The 14,394-nt window shown below is 47.5% G+C and overlaps 1 protein-coding gene across 8 annotated transcripts in view; it reads left to right on the forward strand.

The window, feature by feature from the left end:
- The window catches only part of MBNL3 (muscleblind like splicing regulator 3), a 98,905-nt gene that overhangs the window by 29,464 nt on the left and 55,047 nt on the right, over nucleotides 1–14,394 (forward strand). For 4 of the 8 annotated variants that reach the window (XR_012044703.1, XM_072876643.1, XM_072876644.1 and 1 more), the window contains exon 2: nucleotides 4,538–5,528. The exons of 3 other annotated variants lie outside the window; for them this stretch is intronic. Coding sequence is in view for 4 of the 5 variants with exons in the window: in XM_072876643.1 (XP_072732744.1) it covers nucleotides 5,355–5,528 (174 nt within the window). In the remaining variant the exon portion in view is untranslated. Of the gene's footprint in view, nucleotides 1–4,253; nucleotides 4,362–4,537; nucleotides 5,529–14,394 lie in introns of those variants that run through there. One more of the 8 variants, XM_072876646.1, reaches the window with a different exon arrangement.

The raw sequence follows: 14,394 nt of genomic DNA on the forward strand, positions 1-14,394 counted from the left end.
AGTGTCATTTGTGCTGCCAGTTGAATTTAGTGCTGTGAGGAAAGGCCATTTAAAAAAAAAAAAGTCTTTTTTGTCTCTGACAATATCTAGACACTCAGAGAACATTAATAGTTCAGGGGTGGGATGTAAGTTGTGGAATTGGTGAAAGATCTGAGGTCTGGATTTTGCAAGCTTAAGACCAGTTTCTCTATTGCTGTGCCTCAAGGGTGTCCATCCATCCAGGCTGGCAGGATCTAAGCTTTCATTGACCATAACTTGCAAACCTGTGTAAAGCATGCTGCCGTCTGGCAGCATAGGGCTGAGTTCGGACTCAGGAGAGCGGGTCCTTGGTTCCTCTGTCATGTGCTGGTGGTTCATGTTGAGGAGAGGAGCATGCAGAGTATCACATACGCTAAAGAAAGGGCATGGCTGGAACTTGGCTTTGGGAAAGCTCCAGTGTCCCCCCACTGTCCACACTGTCCCTATTTCACTTCAGGCAAAGGGGAATAGCTGCTGTTCTCGCTCACCAAGACTGTCAGTTAAGGCAACAACACTTTTGCTTCTCATCTGAGCAGTCATGACCTGGAAATCCTTGAGGAACAATAAATAAGGAAGCCACCTTGCCACTTCTACTGAGTCATTTTTTTCTTCTCCAAAAAAACCCCAAAAACAACAAACCACCAACCAAAAAACCTACTCTTTTAAATAGCATCATTTACACTTGGGAGCTGCTTGAATCCACCCTGTCACATAAATTACCATCTCTGAACTTGGCTGTCAGGAAGCATCCTCATGAGTTGACATCCATGGGGGGTGTCAGTGGAAGGGGATCAGTTTCATGGAAAGCAGGAGGAATTCAAGTGTCAAGTGAATACACTCGTCCTCACATTACCTCAAGCGGCGAGGGCATCTCAGTCCTACCAGAGGCGAGTCCTGCTGTGACCTTTGCTCCTCAGACTGCCCTTGTTCCCCTTCGCTTTGGTAGCTGCAAGGCTGGGTCTGACATCTGGAGCAAGCCCCATCCTCCTGCATCTCGGGCAATTAGAGCCTGGCCCAGCAAGTGGCCCTGGAGCAGGGGCTTCAGAGATATTACAGTTTCCTTACAGGGATAAAGGCCACAGGCTTTTCTCTCTGTTCTGCTGCTTTCTCCAGCTTTGCTGCTGCCATTGAAACGAGATTGGCCCATCTGGTAGTGGAGGAGATGAGCTCTGCCAGACGGATCTGGCTTGCTGAGCAGCAGTGCTGGGAAGAGTTCAAAAGGCAGCACCTACCCTTTGTTGTATTTCCTGCACGCTAAAGAAGCCCGTGTTTTCTGGAGCTACTTTTTATCCTTGTTGTATGTTGGTTTTGGCATGGATGCTTTTATTCCTCCCATTTGAAGTAAGTGGGAGAACAAAGGGAATAAAATGCCAGTTCCTCCCCCCCAATAAAGGGTAATACAAGGGAATTGTAAGGATGCATCGTGGTGAGAATGGTTGCAACTGTTTGCTTCCAGGAGTTGAAACACGGAGAACTGAAGCTTTTATAGTGTCAGTGGCAGGTTCCTGTCTGACGTGTGTTATCCTTTGGTGGTGTGTGCGGGAGCCTCGCTGCAGCAGTATACAGCACTGGGTGTGATGTCAGCCCTGCGTGCATGCGTTTTCGGCTTCCCTGTGGCCACATGGACAGGGAATTTGCAGCAATCCAAACAGTGTCAGAACTTTATTTGTTGACTTGCAGAAAAGGCTACCTTGTGCTCCTCTGGGCTGTGATCACGTAAGCTGAAATGCGATGACTGCTGCCTGTGCTTGCTGCCCTCCCAGCCTTGATAAACCTGCGAACCAGATTCATTTATTTAGGCCCTGATTCAGCAAAGCACTTAAGTACATGCTTCAGGTTTTCTTCTTTCCAGTAAGGTTGTCAGCATGCTCAAAGTTAAGCATGTGCTTAAGTGCTCTCCTGAGTACACAGCAAACAAGTGATGGGGGCAGTGTGTGCTGCTGCTGTGCTCTGCTGGTTGGCACGCAGGCTACAGAATTGAGGCCCCTGGTATTAATATTTTATTCATTTATTTGGCTCCCCCCAGTACAGGAGCCCTAGTCCCAGGGTCTGAGATGATCGTCTGTCCTTCTGCAGGAAGGTGTGTTGTTTCCATAGCACAGAATATTCCTTGTGGCCCGCTCTTGTGCACTGAACAGACAAGTGTACCCTTCTGCAGGGTGTGGGGCAGGGGGTCCCTTCTCAGTTTCCATCAGCAGGACATCAGCAAGTATTTCTTCAGTTCTCTCTTTTTTTTTTTTCCTCCTTTCCCCTAAGAGTTGTAAAATAATAATATCAACCATGTTACATAATCTGAGTGTCTCAATATTTGTGGTTTAATATTTTGTAGGATTCGTGTGACTTATCTTCCATTAACATGATTACCTTCATTTTGAGGACTCTGAGCAGCTTAGTGCAGGCATGTACCTGTGTGCGTGTGCACATGTGTGCTCCTGAGCTACACGGGTGAGAGGGTGAACGTTTGTTTTATTATGTTCTTCGGGATTTCTCAAGGTGGAAGGGCTGGGAAGTGGCAGACGTTACTACACTGTTTGTGCATCTTTCTGTTGCTGTGTGTTAAGTTCAGACCCACCATATTCAGGCCCCAGCATTAACAGACCCTTGCTTCCCTGTCTGTGGAATCTGTAAGATGGTTGTATTTCAGTCTGCTCAGAGCAGCTTCTAAGAGAGCATTCTTTCTAATCCCCACCCATATCTGACCTGTTCTAGCTCGTTTTTAAGAGCTGCACACAGCCAGTCCCTAGCTCCCTGCAGAAAGGTTTCCACACATCTTTTCCTGTTTGCTGAGCTCATTTGAACTGGGAGCCCACACATCAGTGAATGGGATTCCTGTATGAATTTGCCCCGTTTGCAAAATCAGAATTGATTTAGAGCATCTCTGTTCCTTACAAAACCCAGAAGACATGAGCATGGCTAGATGTGCTTTTTCTCCTTCCCTTTGAAGTTTAAAACATGCCTAGCAAATCTGATGTTTGCAGTCTCTGTTCCCCACCTGATGTGCAAAAATGCAAAGGTCCTTCCAGAAGCATGGGTCAGACTAACCTTTGTGCTGACCCTGCAAGCCGGATTGCAAGGATCTGGGCAGTTTTTGTTATGAACTTGACTTTAATTAGCCTAGGAAATACTTGCAATGTAGGTTTAACAAATGTTGGTTTTTTTAATGTGAAATAATTTGATATGTGAATCAAACAGCCTCTGTGCCCCACCCCCTGTTGCTGCTGACAGCCTCTTCCCACACTTCTTCCTTGGTAGCATTGTTTGACTGTTCCAGCTCCAGTAGGTTTCAGTTACTGATCAGTGTAATTGCAATAACACACCAATAATAAAAGAGGAATTTAAGCTTCCTTTTCTTGTAGTTGAAGGCTCTTCTCCTGCGAAAGCTTGAAGTCTTAATAGCAGTCACACGAGCAACATCCTGCGCCTGTCAAGTGTTTGCAAAACTGGGCGGCAGTACTTTAGGAAGATAAAGGGCTGGATTTTGGGAACTTGGAAACAGTCCAATCCTACCAGGCGGCATTGGTACAGCTAATATTAGAATGGGAAACTCTAGGGACGGCTTAACATTTTAGTGGATGCCAAGGAAGCCTTGAATAGGAATGTATTGAAAGTTGCTTATTGTATAACACGAGTTGCTGGAGTCAGAGTAATTCGAGTTGCCTTTAGTCTGGTGGAAAACTACAGCTGTGAGCAATGAGTTAACTTTTTCCATGTGTGTGTGGCTTAGGTTTCCCTGTCAGGTTTGCTTTTAGTTCTGTAGGCTCTGAATTCATAGTGGAGCGACTGTGAACCAGTCGTTTGTCTTCGTGTGTCATCCCAGGCTGCTGCTGGAACAGCTCTGCAGCTAGTGATGGGTTAAATAAAACACCTTAAAAATGCAAAGTGGTTATGGGACTGAGCTGTAGCAGCTCCTTCTGCTTTGTATACAAGAAAGCCACCGGCTGCTTTTCCTGCTTGAACGTTTCCTACAGAAAAGGCGGGGGGCAGTTAATGGGGAAAAAAAAAAAAAATCCTTCCCTAGTCTGGCAGGGCTGCGTGGTGGATGCAGCCCACCCCGCGCTGCTGGCCCTGCGGGACGCCTTGCCGGGCTGGCCGAGGCATCGCCGGACAGGCGCGTCGCATCGCCGCGCCGAGGCTGGACGGAGGCTGGGCTCGGCTCGGCCCGTCCCCGCCCGGGCGCTGCCGCGCGTCGCGCGGCTCCTCGGGCCTTGGGCCGCCCCGCAGGCCGGGCCGTGGGGCTGAAGGGCTTTTCCGTCCGGCGGGCACAAAACCCAGCGTCTACCAGCCTGGGCCGCTATGAAACGGTCTCTTTTATTGGTCGGCTGCCCGGGCCTGCTGCTGCAACGGTAAACGCCATTGGTCGCTTCCTCCTCCCATGCGCAGCTTGGTGTGGGAAATGCCCCTGGTATCGACAATGGCTGCCGGGGCCGCGCCGCACCGCCGGGGGCCGGGCAGCTCCGCGCCCGCCTGAGCGGGGGCGACCGTCGGCTCGTGGCTGATTCTATTTCTCTTTTTCCTGCAGGTTGCTGAAAAGTGCCTTTCCTGAAGCCACCGCTGCTTGGATTTCTGTCTAGGGCTGCCTCTCTCTGCCCCTCGCCCCCCTCTCTTTTTAATTCGGCGTTGCTTGCGGTTCGTGCCCTGACGGCAACTCCTCCAGCCTTGCCCTTTTTTTTTTTTTGCTCCCCGTTTACACGCAGTTTGCTCAGCCATTTTATTTTTTTTTTTCCTTCCCCGAGTATGTAGCAAATATTTAAAAGAAAAGAAAGAGAAAAAAATTTCAGACGTCCTTTTGCTCGTTTTGATGCTTGCGAACCGTGATTTTTAGAAGCAAGAAATAGAAGGAAAAAAAAAACCCCGAAGTTTTCTCCCCAAGGACCGAGACCATTCCACAAACTGAAGTGCTGCCAGCAGCATAGGCTTTTTGCAAGAATAATTGAAACCATTAACTGGAGAGCACAGAATTCTTTTGAAAGTCTGCCAGTTATTTGCAAGTAACTTCGGCAGTGGCACAAAATATAACACTTATATTTTAACTTCTACAATTGCACTTTTAGGAGCTGGCCTCTAATTTGATTTTCAGTTGTTCTGATAAGATTTCTATTTTATGATTGGCTTTATGTTTAATTCTTGTTTAAACAAACACGATTTGACTTAAATGAAAACCTAAGTGCTGATGAATAGGAGTTCTACCAAAGCAACAAGTTAGTTATTTCTTCACGTTTAACTTGAATTCACTTTTTTACCCTTTTTTTAAAAAAAAGAAGAAAAAAAAAGATCAGCAGTAAATACTGCCCTGAAGAAGGGTGTGATTGCTTGCATTTTAATTTTTGTTTTTTAATATGGCTGTAAACGTTTCCCTGGTTCGTGATACAAAATGGCTGACGTTAGAAGTGTGTCGAGAGTTTCAGAGAGGTACTTGTTCTCGGTCTGATGCAGAGTGCAAGTTCGCCCATCCGTCACGGAGTTGCCATGTGGAAAATGGTCGAGTTATTGCCTGCTTTGACTCCCTAAAGGTGAGGACTGTCTAACGCGTGCATTACCTAAGCTCACTTGCTTTTCCTTCTCTTCTGAATGGCTCGGCGTGCTGGGGCGTGGGTTGTGCAGAACAACTGTTTATTGCTCTGTTTCTGCAGGGAGGATTATGCTGGTGCGGGATGTAGCTCCTGAAATCTAGGTTGGGTCTGACATCAAGTGCAATTGCCTGGAGTGCCAGGCATTGCAGGGGGAGAGAGGATTTTATCCAGAGTGTTTTCCGATGGTAGCTCAGGTCTGATATAGCTGTCCTCGAAATGGAGAATGCACGTTGTGGGCAGCAAATGGAACTGAAATGAGAAAAGTAGAGAACTGAAACCCAGTGCTTTAATTTGTGTCCAGAGCACATCAGCTGCGCATTCGGCACAGGGATCTGAAATGTGCTTTTAATGAGCAGAAATGAAAGCAGCATTTTAAGATAATGAATCAGCTTTATGTGTATTTCCTGGAGACAGAGTTGCAGATGCACTCTAACGCCGTCCTGTAGATGAGGAACAGCCAAAATATTTGGAGAGCAGCACTCCCAGAAAAATGGGTGTTGGGAAAATGCTTTCTGCAAGGGACATGCAAACATGATGGCTCTTCTAGGCCTGTCCGAGTTACAGATCAGCCTTTTCGCCAGTGCTTATCTTTGCAGAGTCAATTTTGCAGGCAGTAAATGGCTCTTGGTTGCTTGTCACTGTTGGAGCTCCAGGGGTGACTTTAAAAATTTACCAAACACCTGGGGTCTGATTCAGGGCAGGGGATGGGGCAGAATACATCTCTGTTCGGGGTCGCTTCACTGCAGTTCTCAGGAAAGGAACATCCTTTCCCCCCCCCCCCAAAGGTGTGGCTCCTCAAAGGTGTTTTAAATAGGATGGTAAAACCCCTGAGACAATATAGATGACTGATGGCTTTTGAGAACTCTTGACATTGTGTTTAATGTTTTGATCAGAGTAATTTACCTGTTTGAGTGTCTAGAAGGAATCTGGTAAATTTTACAAGCTTAAAAGTTTTCCCTTGGACTTCAACTGTTGCTTGAAAAGATTTGATTTTATTTTTATGAACATAATGAGTAACAGAACTGGTGGAATTATGTATGCACAGGTTCAGACCGGGGCTGGATCCGGTCTAACATGGGTTTACCCATTTTATTACTGTTTGTGGCTTCTTCATATTTTCAATTCTGTTCCCTTTTACCAAGAAGTTCAAGCTTCCTATTTGCATTTAGTTTTGCTGTTTTGAATCTGATTATATGCAATGACTCTTAGTTATACAGTGACTTTCAAATGTTCATTTACATTGCTGGTTTGCTGACAGTGAGAGACAAAAATATTTTTATCGGAGAGAAAAAAAGTCATGTTCTTTATGCCCTTGAAACTTTTGAATTGTAGCCAGTGGCAGTGCAGATACTTTGAATGAAGAGATTAATATGTTTACACTTTATAGCATTTATTTGTGAACTGAAGGGAGTGCTGTCATGCCATGTAGGGTAGTACCACGCCCCTTGCAGAACTTGCCTGATGTTTGCAGTGTCCTGGGGAGGTGTCCCCTTGTACAGCCACCCAGCTTGGCTTGGCTCTGAGCTGTGCTGTAGTCCAGTGTCGCTCAGTGGGTGACAATTCCCCATATGTGCTGATTGGGGTGCACAGTCTGCAGCGCGCCCGGGCTCTCTGTGCTGGCCCTTCTCTGCACAGCTGGGGCTGTGAGATGTGCAGGACCAAGTGTATGGGCAGCTGGGGTTCAAATCCCACCCACTGGCACAAGCAAACACTTCTCCTGCTTCAGTGGCAGGGAATGGGATGGGCAACACCATGTTGAGAAAGCAAAAAATGCCAAAGGAGTAGAGTATGATCTTCTACAGCTCAGCGTGTTGCCTGTGTAACTGGCTGTTAACTAATGTTCTCATTGCAGTTTCCTCTTGACACAGTAGCAGATGCCCAGTATGTGCTAGTTAAGTGGCCTGAATTTTTCAAGGAACAGATTTTTCAGGCTTAGGAAAGCTTCGTGGAGGGCTGACAGCTCTGCCTTTGAGAAGTACACTGGGAGGAGAGGTCAGACTATGCAGAGCATGTGGCCAAGGGTTGATGGTGGGGCTGTTTCTGCACCCCACTTCCCAAACAATAAGTGGGTCTTGAAGCCCTTCCTTCCTCCAGCCCCATGGCTCTGGTCTCGCTGGGCAGAGCCCTGGTTCTGCTGTGCCATGGAGAGGTGCAGTCCCCAGTGCCGCAGCCTCTGTGTGTGTACGCCATGCGTTTCCCAGCAGAGATAACTGCCCTGGTGACTAAACTCTGGAACAATGGTCTTTCTGTTCTTGGGCTGGAGCAGGGCTTGCAAAGCCCTGTTTGCAATGGCATCGAGGGGCTTGTGGTCATAATGGTGGCCTCCCTTACTGGTGACTAGAGAGATGTTACATTCTTATACCTGTTAAAAAGAGGCTTTTCTTGCCCATCCTGTGGACATCTTTGTGCGCTCAGTTGCTGTTTCCCTCCGACAGCTGTTGAACACTGACCCTCCCTCCTGGGGAAGGCTCAATAGCTGCTTAGTGCTCTTTTCATCTTTTCACGACCTGCATTAGCAGAACATCTGTGTTGCTTTATTGGAGACAGGATATAGGATGCTTGCAGCTCTAATAAGTTCTTCCCCCCCCCCCCCCGTTGTCTTGCAGTCGCCCAGGGCTTTGTTCAGAGGTTGCTTATCTGCATCCATTGTGCAGTGCTGTTCCTTGTTTTTTTTCTCACAGACCTCTTAAGCCTGAACAATGCCTTCATACAGGAACTTCTGATAACCCAGCATACAATGGTTTCACCTCGCTGGTCAGGTCATGCACAGCATCTATATGCTTACTGCATCTCACTTTTTTCTTTTTTCTCCCCCCCCCCCAATCTCATATAGCAGTTCTGCCTTCGTTGCAGTGGTAAGAGCAGTAATGCTTCCAGAAGCAGTCAGGCTGCCTCAGTGTGGGTTGTTTCACAGGTGAATGTGTGCTACCTGTAAGCTTGTGAAGAACACACAGGACTCCTGAAGGTAATGGGGGAACTTCACTGATGTTCGGGTGGGGTTCACCAGGGCATGCTCTGCAGGAGCGTTTTGTGGTTGTGCAGTGCTTCGGTTGTGAAATATTGAGTCTTGATTAGGTTGCAAGTGCAGGGCTGGATCTTGCTGTCCTGAGCTGTGGTTCTTCGAAGGGGGAGTTTGCACATTTGTAGGCAGCAGAAGGAACCTTTCTCAAGCAGATTGATATGAAACTTAAAAATAGTTCCTTGTGAGAAGCTGTTCACAGATTTGAATCGAATGCCAAGAGAGCTCTCACTCTCTACTCACGCTTCCCCCCTCGTTATTCTGGAAGAACAGTGTTGTCTGAATTAATTTGCGTGAATGGAAGGGCAAGCTGCACTGCTTGGTGGAGGGCAGTCCAGAGGCATGAGAGCTAGCCACTGCTGGGCCACCCCCCTTCCAGAAGTGACCATGAGGGCTGCTGAGCAGCGGCCGATGCTCTGCAGTATCTCCTAGGCAGGTCGTGTGGCACCTCTGAGACGTTTTGAGCAAAGGAGAAGAGCGTAGTGTCATTGCTGTAAACCCAGATGGCCTTTGGGTTCATTCATTGGCTGCTCTCCCAGGCTTGGTGTGCACCATCCCGTGCATAGCTGGTGCTTTCTGCAAGGGTCAGGACGCGGTTTGCTGGCTCGTGGCAATTCCTACAAAGGCTTGTCATGGCACTGTGGTGGGCTGTCTGCAAGCGCTCATCAAGTCATTAACCCTCCTATTCAGGCTGGATCAGGCAGGCATGGTATGAGCCTGTCTGCTTCTTAATTCCCTGGCCAGCAAATTTAGTTGTGTTCTTTGGTTTCTAAAGATGTCAGGAAAGGAAAAAAAGCACCTTCTTTGGTCACTAGAAACACTAATTGAGCAGCAAGCTGAGAAGGGTGTTAGGAGGTAGTGATGTATTATATAAAACTGTATGCAGGTAGTGCACACCAGGTGTTCACGGAGGCTTTGATTTATGCTGCTCACAGTTTGGGTATCTGTACTATGGACTCATGATTTTAAAAAAAATTACAAGCCCAGCTTTGTGGGGTGTGGTGGTGTTTTTTTAAATTTGCTTTATGAATGTAGATGTTTCCATATGCAAATCAGTTTTGAAGAGCATTTTGAAAGACAGAATATAGTGTGGTGAAAATTTCAGGGCTATGAATTTTGACTTTGGGAGGTCTAATTTAAAAAACATTGTTAAGCTATTGTGTGTTTCAAAGCAGTTCTATATATTAAAAAAAGGCGAGTTTTCTGTGAACAGGCAAAAAATCAGGAGTTAAAAGTACAGTTTTGTCTTAAATTGTGTGTTTTCTAGAAGAAGTGTTATTGTCTGGTAATAGTATTCAAAGTCCTATGGCAATCTAAAAAGTTTACTGTGCTTGGGCAGTAAGTTTACCATATGACCTTGAAACTGGTGTACCTGAGGCTGTTCCTTACAGTTTTCATGCTAACTTGTACCTGGTTTATGCTGATTTCACTAGGATTATTTCTGATGTGTTACTGGTTTGCAATCAAATCTATTTTTTTAAATTTAAATAAACTCCAAACTAGGAAACAACTAAAAACACCTACTAAACTTAGCATATGGTTACACTCTTACAGAGGAAGAAGAAAGCAAACAAAGCCATAGTGATATTTTTGGAGACACTCTGCACGACTCAGCTCAATGTAATGGAGATGCAAATAAACCAGATGAACAATGTTGAGCCAAGTCACCTTTGTGAGAAACCTTTACTTCCCATCGGTCATTAAGGTGACAGCATTTGTGATGAGAAGTTGATTTGCAGCAGCTTTCTGTCTTGTCTGGATGCTCATGTGTCTTACGGCACATCATCAGTGCTTTTTATAACTAGTGAATCAAACATCTAAAAGCAGGGAAAAATGTATTTAGACTTATTTATAAGAACTGTTGCTATTGTATTTCTCTTAAAGTAGAGTGGTACTTCAGGAGAATAAGAGAGCTGAAATGAAAAAACAGTATTTAAGTCTGATCCCTTCTTGTGTATAGGTTACAATAAGCTCCGTGTTTTCGCAGCGTAATTTAATTGGCACACGTGCTGTGTATACTCTGTGATGTCTCCAGAAGGTTTTTGGTGCAGCTGTGGGATGGAGACTACTGACGGAGAAGCTCACCTGGCAAGTGCCTGTGGCTGAGCGTCTCCCAAGCCTGCCCTGGTGTCTGGGCTGCAGATGCTCTCTGTTGGGGTCAGGCTGGTTACTTGGATGGTGTGTGACCTCCCTAGGCATGTTCAGCTTCCCAGGGAAAGATAAACCTTGTTGCTTTAATCTGCCTAACTGATCTTTCTGTAGGACAGAAATCTGTGCAGAGCATGTTTGATTTATTTAGCATTATCCATAGGTTTCTCTGATGTCCCAGCAGTCTCACTTCATTTATCTGTGACTTTTTGACAGCTGAACCATGACAGATGAGCACTGGTGGATCTTGCTATCGTAGTTTAAAAGGTTGCTGCCCTGAGCTGTCCCTTTCCTTCTCCATTGCAGGTTACTGCCTCTACCGCAGGGTTAGGAGGAGGACAGAGTGCCTTAGATGCTGAACATGAAGTCCAGTGTCTGAGCTGAAATCCCCTTAGTCCTGGCTCTGTGTGGAGGTGCTGAGTGATGAATGTGTTTAACTGGAAACAGGCTGGTGCTACCTGGTGACTGTGCTGCAGGGACAGCAATAGACAGCAAGGGGCGGGAAGGTCTTATTATTGCCAGCCATTTGCAAAGATGTAAGGCAAAGTCCTTGGCACGAATTCCTTGTCTGTGCTTTAAAGCAAGCAGGTGATTTTTGAGGCATGCTGTGGAGGGAGAAGAGGTTGGCCCTGTCCTTATCTCTACTGGGTCTTCCTGCAGCTGAGCAGCCTCAGCAGGGAACACTTTATCTTAGCCTTTACATTTCCAAGGATGTGTGCTTTGTAAAAGCTGGCGTTGTCCAGGAGTAACATGGCGAAAAAGGTGGGATGTCCATAGGTTTCCTGGTGTGTAGTCTAGTTCTGGTGTTATCTTGGAGGGATGCTCCCTTCTCAGCTCATTGCTGGAAGAGTGGAGGAAGTGCTGGGAGTACTGTGTAGCTCTGATGGAAACCATGAGAAGTGAGACCCATCCCAGCATAGAGGGCTTCTTGGGGCCTCCTGGAGATGTGAGCTGAAGGGGTCACACTGTTAACTGCCAGTCAGTCAGTACAGAGGTTGCTGCTGTCAGTACAGAGGTGGATATTAAAAGCCTGTGAGGAAGCTTGCAGGGAGTTGTCTGAAAGGAAATGCCCTCCAAAGCTATCAGTGTGACACTTGTAGTACTAGCAATAGTTAAATACTTGGAGTTCACATTTTCTTAATTGATTAGGCTTGGACAGCTTCCTCCTGAAAGTGTTGGTCCCTCATAGGCCAGATTGGCCTACCTAACAGACCTCAGGCTCTTACTCATATGGAAGATGGATATTAGATGACTTTGCGTATTTGCTGTGCAGTGGATGCTCAGCAAATCTAAGCATCTGTGTTGCTTTCCCCATGTAAAGCTGTAGGACTGTTGTACAGGCTTGGTCAACATGAACACATTCATTCACAAATACCAGTAACAGTGAAAGTCACTTCTGAACACTTTTCTCCCTGTCTGACACGTTTTCCTGTGGAGGGGAGTGTGTCTCTTCCCGGCATCCTCTCCCACCTCTGGTGGATCTCTTGCATTGTCCTACATCTGACTCCTTTGATGGCACAAGGCAACGTGGCTCTTCCCCTGCCCGTTGCGTGGCATTGCTGAAGCCAGGCTGGGATTGAGAGTCTCCAAGGCGGTGGTCTTGCCCTTGGGCTGGCTCTGGCCTGATGAGTATCAAAGCATCAGTGTGGAGGGACCCTGGTGGCTCTTTGCCCATATTGTGCTGCAAGGTGAATTCATTGGCACTCTTCTTCTGCCATCCCATGGGTACCTGTAAGCGGAGTGTCTTGGCAGCCCTCCTGGAGTGCCTGAGGGGTGGGCAGCCCCCGCTGGGGTGAGGCCGGGGTTTGACTCATCAGGGGGATGCTGAACGGATCTCCTGTCTGAGGCAGTGCACGGCCACAGGGTAACACCAGGTCCGGCTTTGTGTTTGTAGAAACGTTCTCTAAAGGTCTTCTGTTTCTGAACATGGAGAGTATTGTCTGTGCCTCAGACCTCCTGACCCCACGTATCTCCTGAGGGCTTGCCTCCAAAGGGGCAGATGCCATTGCTGTTACCTGATGTTTGGGGGTGCCAGTCTCATGTGTGGTGTCCCTGGGCCAGGTTCAAGGGGCTGGCAGAGGTGCGGGTGCAGGCTGGCAGGTTGGGAGGCACTCTTGGTGCAAGGGGCAGCCACGGAACCACTGTCCTTATTTTCTTTCTTCCTGCAGCTAATGAATTAATTTATTACAGCTTTTCCTTGGGCCTCAGACTTGTGTGCATTTTCCCTTGAACGTGTTGGAAAGCAGAGCAGTGGCTACAAATTTGTCCTGAGACTGCACTTTGGAGGCCAGCCGCTTTGGGGAGGCAGGCCAAGCAAATTCAGCAGAAGCGTTTTCCTGCCAGCCTCTTCTCTCCTCACCAGCCAGCCCTGGCAACGCAGGGCCTCCGCTCCTGTCAGCAGCTCACATTGCCCCAGTCTTCTCCCTGTGGCGCGAGCAAACCACCATCCCCAAAGGATAAAGCCAGCAGCATTTACGTTATTAATATCAGCCAAGAGTAACCTTGGTTTTCTGGTTGGGAAGATGATGGTAAAGTGCTGACTGCTGCTCACACTTGCCTAAAAAAGCAGAAGAGAAATTCTTTTGGGATGTGACTCTAAACCCTTCTGAGCTGCTGTGTGTGCTTAAGCAGATACATTTTGAAACCTTTTATGGGCATATTGCAATGTTGCATGGGCCATGGCATGCCACCTCCTGCTCCTGAGGCTTACTTTCCTTTTTTAAGGGCAAAGCCCTCCAGGCTGAGGTTCCAGTTCTGCAAAATACTTAAGCCTGATTTTAAGCACTGTAGAATTCCTGTGGGCAGCAAAGAGCTCGTAGTGCTGAAGTGAGCTGTTGCATCAGGTTTTGAGAGAGGGAAACGGTCCCCAGCCATTCTCCGAAGGGGGAGAACTGCCTGTGGTAGTCTGCTCTGCCACCTTTGGCTTTCCAGTTTGGAAGCTTCCTTGCACGTGCTCAGCACATGCACCTGGAGCTTGCAGTCCTGCCGAGTCTGCTCGGATCTGCAAGCACAAGCTCTGTGCCTGTGACCCAGTGCAAATGCAGCACGGTGCTCTGCAAGCCCCAGCGTTTCCTCTGCACTGGAAGGAGGGAGATGGGGCGCTGAAGCCCAGCTAGCAAGCTGCGGCAGCTCTTGCATTTACTCTTGCGTGGCTGTGAGTCAGAAGTTGGCCAAGGGAGCACAGAGGGTTGTGTGTTTGTACAGTAAGCTCTGGCACCTCAACAGGTGCTGAACTACAAGCCATGGCACTGCCAGATCCACATGGGGAAGGAAGTTCAAGCTTTACATCTTCCAGCCCTGATCTATAGAAGTAGCTAACATAGGGATTCAAATAGACGCCCCAAACCTGCAAGTCCCTGTCCCTGGAGAGAGTTTGGGGCAAAGAGGATCCTTGTATACAGGGAGCCACACTTGGCCATGGTGTCCTGTCTTGCTGCTGTGTCAGTGAAGCTACCTAGCTGCTTCTCTTGCTCATGACTGCATTAGCCCAGCGAAGCTAGCTGATGGAAAGGCAGTGGAAGATGCCTTTGAGGAGGATGACTCTGAACAAGCACGTGGAGTTGGTGGATTTCTTCAGCAGCATAGCATCAGTTTGATGCTAAAATCCCTTTGCTGACAATAGCTTTCTGCCACTTGGTT

The sequence above is a fragment of the Ciconia boyciana genome, chromosome 12 (genome assembly GCF_034638445.1).
Source record: "Ciconia boyciana chromosome 12, ASM3463844v1, whole genome shotgun sequence".
Classification (NCBI taxonomy): Eukaryota; Metazoa; Chordata; class Aves; order Ciconiiformes; family Ciconiidae; genus Ciconia; species Ciconia boyciana.